General features: G+C 52.6%; 1 protein-coding gene across 2 annotated transcripts in view; it reads left to right on the plus strand.

The window, feature by feature from the left end:
- The window catches only part of ELF4 (E74 like ETS transcription factor 4), a 48,486-nt gene that overhangs the window by 27,312 nt on the left and 10,173 nt on the right, over window positions 1–11,001 (plus strand). For both annotated transcript variants that reach the window (XM_017507521.2, XM_017507520.2), the window contains exon 2: window positions 6,060–6,303. In XM_017507521.2, the coding sequence (XP_017363010.1) occupies window positions 6,229–6,303 (75 nt within the window). In that variant the 5' untranslated portion in view covers window positions 6,060–6,228. The remainder of the gene's footprint in view (window positions 1–6,059; window positions 6,304–11,001) is intronic.

The following is an 11,001-nucleotide window of genomic DNA, read 5'->3' on the forward strand; positions in this document are numbered from 1 at the left end:
TAGCCAGGTGTGGTGACGTGCACCTGTAGTCCCAGCTACTCAGGAGGCTGAGGCACACCCGAGAGGTGGAGGTTGCAGTGAGCCGAGATCGTGCCACTACACTCCAGCCCAGGTGACAGAGTAAGTGACACTCCATCTCAAATAAAAAAAGAAAAACACATTTGGGACCTAACAGAGAACTTTTGCCTACATTAGCCCATTGGCCTTTTGTAACAACCCCTTGAGCTAAGTAGGAGATCCCTGTTTTACAAGAGGAAAGTGACCTGCCTCAACCCCAAGGCAGAGCTGGGGCTTCTAGCTGGAAAGCCCATGATCTTAGGGTCCGCAGGGGCTTCTGGGGGCTCTCCTTGGCTGGAGCTGGGAGGCCATTATACTAGGGTTTCGTGGCTGCCCCACACTTGGCTTTCTCCCTTTCCCTGCAGTGAATTCTCCTGTCACTGGCTTAAGGCCACTGTCCTGCGACTCCTCCCTGAAGCAGTAGTGATGGGGATGTGGTGGCCACAGGCACTTCCAGGGGGTACTCTTTTAGCCTTCTCAGGGCAGCTGGGGAAATAGGTTCTCTTTGTCGCTAACCCTCCCCTCCTCTTCCTCCCCTGTGGGGCTTCTGTAGTGTACTGCTCTTTCTTGCCGCACAACCACAACCCAAAGAACTGGGGCGGGGTTAGGACAGGCGACCCGGAGCGCTGCACCAGCTACAGCAGCCTGCTCCTCCCTCCCTGCTGGGCCCCCAACCCAGGCGAGGAGCCAGCCCCTTCCTACCCAACAACTGGACCACTCTAGCCCCACTCTGTGTATTCTGGAGCCAGTGGGGTCCACTGTCTGAAGCTTCATGGGGCCCCGCAACCCCCGCTGCTCTCTGGGAGGTCACCTGAAACTCATCATCTGGATGAGTGCTTTTTAATTTTCAAAGTGCTTTTTCCCACTGCCATCTTTATTCACCCGAGACTCCCTGGTGAGCACCTGCTAAGCCTGGATTACTCACAACCCTCACCCGCTCGAAGGATGACAGAAACCACAGCCCAGAAAGATGGTCGCCTTTTCATGGTCATACATCTTGCTAGGATATTGAAGTCTACACTGTGGGTGGGCTGTGGGTCCTCTGGAGAAAAGAGGAGAAGGCTTCTCTTTGCCTGGGACCTGCCATCTAATTACTCCTCCTCTGGGACAGATCAAGTCCTGGGAAGAAGGTAGGGGAAGAGGAGAGCTGAGAAGGATGTGTGTGGGGGGGGAGGGGCTGAACTGGGGAAGAGTCCTGGGGCCACCTCACTGTCAGAGTTGGGACAAGCCCTATGCTGGAATCAGGTGGGGACAGAGGGACAAGGAAGGAAACTGGGTTTCTTGTAAATAAGCACAGAGAAACCCCAACCAACAGAGCTTGCAAAACCTTTTTTCCCTCCGTCTTCCTGGTTTCATCTCAAATGGAGTGGGTTGTAGAAAGGAACAGAGGAGAAAGAGCTGGCAAAACACCATGGCTGGGGCCCCTTCACTGGACACTTGCTTGAGGAGGGGGGTTAGCTCACTCGTTGGAGTTAAGCCCTCACTGGTGAGGTTGTGGGTTCGAGTCCTGAGGATGGGTGAATTCTGCTCTGTGCAGGACTATTCACTGGATGTCGTCCTGACTCTGGCCTTCTGTCTCTTAAATCCACGCCACTGGTCACATGGTGCAGCAGGCAGTTCCCTGCTTGATGACTATTTGCCGGGGGATGGGCTGTTTTTCAGTCGAGGGTACAGCTGTTTCTGGGGTAGTTTCCATTTTGCTTGTGGTTGTAGGGGAGGGGTGTTGGGGGAATGGGAAATGGCATGAAGGAAATTGTCACTTCCTTTCCAGAGAATTCCAGAAAGGTTTCATGGAAGATGAGGTATTTCAGGAGTGAGAGCTGGCTCCGAGGGGACAAGGAACGGGAGAAGGAGAACTGTGCTTTGTGGCTCAGCTGGCCATCTGGCCTCCATGTTTCCTGGCATGTGTGAAAATGCCACGGGTGTTACCGGCAATTCTGTGAGAGCCATTGGCTCAGCTGAGTGGGTGTAGATTCAAACTCACTCCACGGAGACTGTGGACGTGGCTTTCACACTGGGGTGGTTTCCTGTCAGGGAGGCCCTGAGTGGGTGCTGGACACTGCTTGGTATATTTCAGTGACAGCCCCAGGAAGGGTCTGTATGTCTGAAGGGGGCCCAGTTGTGATACAGGAGCAGCACAAACCACTTCAATTTTGCTTCGGTTTTGAAATACACTCAGAGCCACAGAGGTGTGTATTTGCAGGCCTGGAAGTAGGCGCCTTCGCCTGCTCACTTCTTCTGCGGTCCACACACTTAGAGAACACCCCAGGGCACTACTCACACAACGGCTTTGTTTTTGGCCCAAGTAGGACAGGCAGCGGGAGCCAGGGACCCTGTAGGGCCTCAAAGGGAGTGAAGGGAGTTGGAGCTCTTATCACCCTGCCAGTGGACTGTGACCAGAGCAAGATGTGAGCTGTGCAAGGATGCAGCAGGGTGGGGGGATTCAGCACCAGTTACGGAGGTTCCCAGGCACCTCAGTTGCCGGAGCCGGTGTCCGTGTGTGCCCCCGGCATCCTCCACTCTGTGGGGAGGCAGATCCAGGGCTCTAGGCTACTGAAGCTGCGTCCTAGCCAAAGGACCCACTGGAGAGGGGAGCCCCTGGTGCCCCCCCCCCCCCGGTCCGCAGGGCACGCCTCCTATTGGTAGTGGCATCTTTGGTTTCAGGTTCCTGGGAGAAGGAGGTTATTTTGAAGGTCTGAAGTGGGGGTTCACTCCTCTGCTGGGGAGAGTGAGTGAACATGCAAATGAGCCTCTCTCCACCTCTCACTTTCAAATCCTCAAACATCTCAAGGGGGAGGGGGAAACTTTCTGGAGTGGAAGGTTAGGGCGGGATGGGTTCTTAGCCTTGGCCAAAAGAGCAGGACAGCCACTTCCTCCCTCTCCACCCCTTCAAGACCTCAGCTTCAGGCTCGGGGCAGATGATCACCAGGATGGGCCTCCGGTGCTGGGTACTGCCTCACAATCCCGAGCCAGCAAAACCTGCACCCACCAAGTCCTGCATTTTGCTGCTTCAACATGTGGACACAGAGAAGAACGCCCTGGGAATCGTCTCTCTTTTATTTCAAACCTCTCTGCATTGATGGCCAAGGATTCCGTTCGCTGCAGTGCAGGGCCCTGGTTCCCTCCGTCCCCCACTAGCTCCCTAGCAGATGGACCTTGGGGGAGTCTCACCCCTGAGACCCATGGGCCACATATCTAGCTGGGGCTGGCATTCTCTTCCTGAGAACCCCACCCCCATCTTCAGCACAGCCACTTCCAGCCAGCATTAGCTCGGGTTTGTCATTCTCACGAAGGCAGCTGAGGCTGGTCCGGAGGAGGAACCAACAACTGAGCTTGTGGCTTTGCCGGCCAGACCAGGGCGGCCCTTTGACACACAGAGGCTCTCATGCACACATCTCCATGCTGGGGACACATGCACACACCCAGCATGCGCGTATACCCGCAGTGCGCTTGCACACCCACAGCGAACACAGATAGTGCATCTGGGTAAATGGCAATGCAAAAACATGCAGAGGTCACCCCAGAAGGTATGTGCATTTTTCTCATTGTCTCGTAAGGCAGAGTACGTGACACCTACCGGCATCCACTGTATACAGATAAATGTTGCCCAGAAAACATACCTCAGAGATGCTGACTGACCCATACCACCCATCTACCCGCCCATCCATCCACCCACCCATCCATCCATCTATCCACCCTTCCATCTGTCCATCTCTCCACCCATCCATCCGTCCATCTGTCCATCCCTTCATTCATTCATGCATTCATTCCACAAACACAAATTGAGTGTCTGCTACATGCTAGGCATGACGCAAGGTGCTCAGTTTTCATCAATGTCTAACACAGTTGTCACTGCCCTCAAGGAAGCCACTGTCTCATGGGGGAGGTAAGGAAGGTGAATAGAAGTAGGCCAGCCAGATAACTCCAGCAATGAACTTGCCAACATGAAATCCTGATCTGGGAAGAAGAGATGAGCAAGTCGGAAGGGAAGAGCTATAGCGAGTGACCTTGGGGGAAGGGACACACACAGGAGTTTCATGTTTAGACAAAGTGGGATTAGGTGAAAGTGATCACCTTTAATTTGATTAGTATGAGAATGTTTCCTGGAGGCAGACAGAAGGCCTGTGGAATGCAAGCCTTGGGGCTGCTTAGACTAGCAGTGGGGGAGGGACCTTCCAAGCATAAATGGCCTTGGGAGGCTTCACAGACCAGTGGAGAAAGGGTCGCAGGCCAGGTCTGGTGGGGGTGGGGCGGCGGTGGGAGGAGTGAACCCAGAGCCAGGGCGGCAGTTTCCCAGGAGCCTCCTCTAAGTACTCAACCTCTCACTTGTCCAAAGGGAAATTCAGGCCTGACCGGTTGAGTTGAGTGACTTCTCCCAACTTTTTACTGGGGTGGGTGGAAAGGTGTGGGGGTGAGGGTGGGGGTGGGGCAGGGGCACGGCCAGCCCTGTGGGCTAACGGAAAGGAAGTAGGAGAGGCCTGGGTGTCTCCTTTGGGGGAGAGCGGTCATCAGGGAGGTCACCATGGTCCCCCTCCCTTTCCTCCCCTTTGCCCCTCTCTTAAGTTCCTCATTTCTTTCCGGGCCAGGAGAAGGTTTGGCCACCCCGGCACTGTCAAGGGAGTGTCAAGGAGGTGGCGTGCAGTGTGTGGCTTCTGCTGTGGCACATGGCTCTCATTCTTCAGGCGCTCATGCTGAGGCCAGGCTGTTCGTGGACCCACCCACACGCACATCCACACACTCAGAACCGAGCCCAGGGGACCAAAGACGTGGCGCCTGGAAGTGGAGAAGCTCCAGCAATTGGGGTGGAGGAGCAGAGCTGGCTGGCAAGGAGGGAGGTGGGAGGGCTGGGGCTGTGGGAGACAGGCATGGGTGTGACCACCCACAACACGCAGATGAGGCGCTCTTGCACTGACAGCTCTGAGGAGTGGCAACAAGGGAAACACATGCAAGCCCCGATGCCGCTGAATGACACTGTGAGCGCTGAGGGCACACGGGGCGAGAGGAGATGTGTTTGGGCTGCGGCCAACACAGAAGATTTCCTGGAAAGGGGGCCCGAGCCAGCCCCAGAGGATGGGGAAGGTTCCTCCTGCCCCTCCTCCAGCTGGGGCTCTCCTCGCCAGTTCCCAGGGTGACAGTTCAGTCTTGAAACTGAAAGCAAAGCTGAACCAAGAACACAAACCCACACACAGCACAGAGGCCACGCTCTCTGGTGGGTGGTGGCGGTGCTGGTGAGGCTGGGGGGTGCTGATGAAAACAGTGTGCGTGACACACCTGTCCTTCTGTCTCCAGGCTCTGTGGAGGCGTGGCTCCATCTGAGAGTCCCATTCCTGAGAGCAGGGTCAGGCCACTGCTGGCCCTCACGCAACACAACCCCCCCACAGCAAGGCAGGCAGGGGTGTGACCACCCCCACTTCTTCCTCTGTAGATGTGGCCCCTCAAAGCTAACTGGTCCCTACTCCCAAGGTAAAATAAGGCTGACTTCAACTGGAGCCAGGCAGAGTCAGAAGAGCACTCTGTATACCCCCAGGCCCCACTCAGCCTCTCACACGATTTTTCACCAAGCCAAGGGAGTTACAGGGATTCTCCATGCTGCTGCCATGTCCATGAGGCCCGGCCAGGCGCCCTGACTCCCCCATGCCCTGGGGATTCGTCTTCAGAGTGGAGAGAGCCCAGAGTTCCTCTATCTGTCAGTTTCTCCAGGGGAAGGAGAGGAGGCAGGGAGGGAGGCTGCATGTCTTTGGGACTAGCTCGAGATGCTGATGCTGGTGAACCAGACTGGCACCAGCACTCAGCCACTTCCCATGGGAGGCCATTCAGTTGACTTCCTCTTTCTCCTTCTTTCTTTCCGTGACCCCCTTTTTCTCTCCTCGTCCTCCCCTTTCGGCTGCTCCTCTATTGGCAGTCTGCCTTAGCAAGGCAGCGTCGCTCTGGTTCATTGGCAGTTCTGGCAACGGAGCTCAAGGGTGACTTACTCACTGTCCCCATCTCTCCCTTCTCTCTAGGTCGCTCCTGTGGTTGGTCCAGCCCAGCATGCAGCCTTGAGCCTGGCTTAGCTCACCACCTTCTCCAGCTCTCTCCACCCCCTATTTTACTGCACCTCTCTTCATTAAGAAAGCCCCACAGCTCTGGAGGGCTCTGTAAATCGCACTGTCAGCTCGCTGAGAAGAGAGCATGGCTATTACCCTACAGCCTAGTGACCTGATCTTTGAGTTCGCAAGCAACGGGATGGACGATGATATCCACCAGGTATGGCCCCTGAGAATGGAGCACAGTCAGCCCGTGTGGACAATCAGATAGACACAGCCAGCCAGGGAACCAGCTGGCTGCACAGCTAGCCAATCAGCAAATATCCATCAAGCACCTACTATGCTGAGGGCACTGGACCTGCTTGCCAGCCAGCCTGCGTACCAGCCAGTCACTCATGAGGCTGGTACGGAGTCACTGGGCCGTCATTTAAGGAGCTGGTTGCTCACGTGCAATCAACGAGCCAGCCAGACAGCTGCTAAGTACATCAACTGAGCTGCTGGTTAGCAACATGGAGTAAAGCATAAAGGGTACCCTGACCATCAAATGCATTTTTCAGCCATTTCCCTTCTCCTGAAATGTCACAGTGAGAAAGCTGAGGGAAGAGCCACGTAGCAAGAATGAGTGTGGCCAGCTGAACTGTAGACTGGAGTCCAGGCCCTGATATTTTCAGTCATCTCTTTGGCCCCAGCCTGAGGATTCAGGACAAACTAGAAATGAGGTCTTTGGTGGGAGGAATTTGGAAAATAGGACAGGATTTTCCATTCCTTCCCTGCACTGGCACATTTTCTGTGCGCTGAAATGTACCCATTGAATGGTGTCCGGGCACACTCACCACTACCCTCCATTCTCTTCCTTCCACAAAATGGAGAGGGAAGAGGCACCCAGGTACAGTAGAAGGAATGGAAGATTAGGAGTCAGGAGCCCTGGGTTCCAATCCGTTTGGCCACAATGTTACCTGAGCAAGTCCTGTCCCTTACTCTATCTCTTTGTTTTGTTTTTTTGAGATGAAGTCCTGCTCTTGTCACCCAGGCTGGAGTGCAGTGGCGTGATCTCAGATCGCTGCAACCTCCGCCTCCCAGGTTCAAGTGATTCTCCTGCCTCAGCCTCCCGAGTAGCTGGGATTACAGGTGCCTGCCACCATGCCCGGCTAATTTTTGTGTGTTTTTAGTAGAGATGGGGGTTTCACCATGTTGGCCAGGCTGGTCTCGAACTCCTGGCCTCAAGTGATCCACTCACCTTGGCCTCTCAAAATGCTAGGATTACAGGCGTGAGCCACTGCACCTGGCCCCCTACCCTATCTGACTTCTGTTTCCCCATCTTCACCAAGAGGAGATCCAAATGGATTACCTCCAAAGGGCATTCCAGTCTAACTCGGATGTTCTCTATTTTAAATCCTGTGAGGATGGAAAACTGTCAAATCTCTGGTGGCCTACTAAAGGCTGCCCCCTAGTGGCCTTTGAACACATTGAACTTTCTGTCTACCTCCCTACCTAAAGCTTGCTCAATTTTATTGAACATACAGGGTGTGCCTAGCCTGGTGGAAGGCATCAGACAAGGAGAAAGGAAGAAAAATCTACCATACATGAGTTGTCAGTGCTACTTGTCGTTTTTCATTTGTTTCTAGTCCACTCAGCAACTGTTTCTTTTCTTCATAGAGGCTGTTTTTCACAGAAGCAGTTCTTACCCTCCACCCTCAACAGACATACTCTCCTCCAAGCCCAGGATGCCCTTAATTTCCCTTCCTTCTCTCTTTTTATCTGTAACATTTCCTGTTCTTGTTTTCTTCCCACTGGCCCAGGAGAAAGAAGTGCTCCTTTTCCTTGCAGGGGTAATTCCCAACCTCTGTATGCACTGAGTCTGTTCTCTGGCATCCTCCAAGACCTCAGACCATCCATCGCTGCCTCTCTCTCATATCTTTTTTGTTTGTTTATTTACTTACGTATTTGTTGAGACAGAGTGTTACTCTGTCACCCAGGCTAGAGTGCGGTGGCACAATCTCGGCTCACTGCAACCTCTGCCTCCTGGGTTCAAGCAGTTCTGTGCCTCAGCCTCCCAAGTAGCTGGGATTACAGGCACCCACCGCCATGCCCAGCTAGTTTTTATATTTTTAGTAGAGATGGGGTTTCACCATGTTGGCCAGGCTGGTCTTGAACTCCTGATTCACCCCCCTCAGCCTCTGAAAGTGCTGGGATTACAGGTGTGAGCCACCATGCCCGGCCCTATTTTAATTGTTTGAGATGGAGTTTCACTCTTGTCCAGGTTGGAGTGCAGTGGCACAATATTGACTCACTGCAACCTCTGCCTCCTGGGTTCAAGCGATTCTCATGTCTCAGCCTCTGGAGTAGCTGGGATTATAGGCATGCATCATCACACCCAGCTAATTTTTGTATTTTCAATAGAGACGGGGTTTCACTGTGTTGGCTAGGCTGGTCTCAAACTCGTGACCTCAGGTAATCTGCCCTCCTCGGCCTCCCAAAGTGCTGGGATTACAGGCGTGACCCACCGCGCCTGGCCTCTGGGATCTTTTAGATGTCTCAGATCTCTCCTCAACTTTGAACATCTTCAGGTCTCCCCAACCCTAAAAGAAAACCTCCCTCCCTTCTGCCCCCACTTTCAAGATGCTACCTTTTTAGTTCCTTTCTTCCCCCAGGGTAGTCTCCACCCTCTGTTTTCACTTTCTTACTTCCCTTTCACTCTTTTTTCTTTTTTGAGAGAGGGTCTCACTGTGTCACCCAGGATAGAATGCAGTGGCACAATCATGGCTCACTGTAGCCCCAACCTCCCCAGGCTCAGGTGATCCTCCCACCTCAGCCTCCCAAGTAGCTGGGGTGACAGGCGCACATCACTGCACCTGGCTTGTGTGTGTGTGTGTGTGTGTGTGTGTGTGTGTGTGTGTGTGTTGAGACAGTTTTGCTCTTGTTGCCCAGGCCGGAGTGCAATGGTGCGATCTCAGCTCGCTGCAACCTCCATCTCCCAGGTTCAAGCTATTCTCCTGCCTCAGCCTCCTGAGTAGCTGGGATTACAGGCATGCGCCACCACGCCTGGCTAATTTTGTATTTTTAGTAGAGACAGGGTTTCACCATGTTGGTCAGGCTTGTCTCAAACTCCCAAATTCCCAACCTCAAGGGATCCATTCTCCTCGGCCTCCCAAACTGCTGGGATTACAGGCATGAGCCACCGCACCCGGCCTAATTTTTGTACTTTTTGTAGAGATGGGGTCTCAGCATGTAGCCCAGGTTGATCTCGAACTCCTGAGCTCAAGCAATCCTTCTGCTTCAGGCCTCCCAAAGTGCTGAGATTACAACAGGTGTGAGCCAGCTGGGCGTGGTGGGATTATAACAGGTGTGAGCCGGCTCACCTGTAATCCCAGCACTTTGGGAGGCTGAGGCAGGCAGATCACTTGAGGTTGGAAGTTAGAGACCGGCCTGACCAACATGGAGAAACCCCATCTCTACTAAAAATACAAAATTATCCAGGCATGGTGGCACATGCCTGTAATCCCAGCTACTCGGGAGGCTGAGGCAGGAGAATCGCTTGAACCCGGGAGGCGGAGGTTGTGGTGAGCTGTTGTGCCACTGCACTCCAGCCTACGCAATAAGAGTGAAATTCCATCTCAAAAAAAAAAAAAAAAGAAAAAGGAAAACAAGTGTGAGCCACCGTGCCTGGCCCCTTTCACTCCTTTTAGGAAACTACTTTTATTTTGAAATGTATAATAAATACAAAAGGGTGCATAAATCATATTTAGATATAGACATCTATAAAATGAGCACCCAGGTACTCACCACTTAGGTTAACAAATAAAACATTACCAGTCTCCTAGAAGCCCCTGATACCTAACACTTAATGAGAGCTTAGTCTACGCCAGGCCCTGCTCTGAGTGCTTTATATGTTTGATCTGTTGAAACAATCCTAAGGGATCAGTCATGTGATCACTCCCATTTTATAAACGGGGAAACTGATACACAGAAAGGTTAGGTAGCTTGCCCAAGGTCGCACTGCTAGTGAGCAGCAGTTTGGTCTCAAGCCCAGGCAGTCTGGTTCTAGGTCAGCACAATCCAATAGAATTCTCTGGAATGCTGGAAATGTCCTGTGTTTGTGCTGTCCAGTATGGGGATACAAGTCAACGGGGCTATAGAGCACTTGAAATGTGGCTAGTGCAATTGAAGAAATGATTTTTTAAGCTTTCCAAAGTTTTTATTTATCTCTAAATTTAAATAGCCACCCATGGCTGGTGGATATCATCACGGACAGTATATAGCTCTAGACGCTGGGGCCTTAATCACTATACCTAAGCGCCTGCTCCAGTCTGTACCCACTGAGATCCATTGTGCTGGCACCCTAGCACTGCCCTGAAACTGATCTAGCCAGGGTGACTGCCCAGGGCCAAACCCAAAGGTCTTTTATCCATTTTTGTTTTTCTGGATCCCTCAGGAACACTACATAGAGAGGATCACTCTCATCCTTTTTGCATGAAAAAAAAGAATTATCATCCACAAACAGATCTTGAGACTAAACAACAACAAAAAGAATGATCAACATTCCCATGAAAGAAAATTTGGAAAATACGAAAAAGACAGAAAGGGGAAAAAATTATTCAAAACTCCATAATGAAAATGAAACTATAGCAGGGCATGGTGTCGGCTTATGTCTATAATTCCAGCACTTTGGGAGGCCAAGGTGGGTGGATCACCTGAGGTCAGGAGTTCAAGACCAGCCTGGCAAACATGGTGACACCCCGTCTCTACTAAAAAGTACAAAAATTAGCTGGACGTGGCGGCAGGTGCCTGTAACCCCAGCTATTCAGGAGGCTGAGGCAGGAGAATCGCTTGAACCTGGGAGGTGGAGGTTGCAGTAAGCCGAGATTGAGCTACTGCATTCCAGCCTGGGTGACAGAGCCAGACTCTGTCTCAAAAAAAA

Source organism: Cebus imitator, unplaced genomic scaffold (genome assembly GCF_001604975.1).
Source record: "Cebus imitator isolate Cc_AM_T3 unplaced genomic scaffold, Cebus_imitator-1.0 Scaffold376, whole genome shotgun sequence".
Taxonomy (NCBI): domain Eukaryota; kingdom Metazoa; phylum Chordata; class Mammalia; order Primates; family Cebidae; genus Cebus; species Cebus imitator.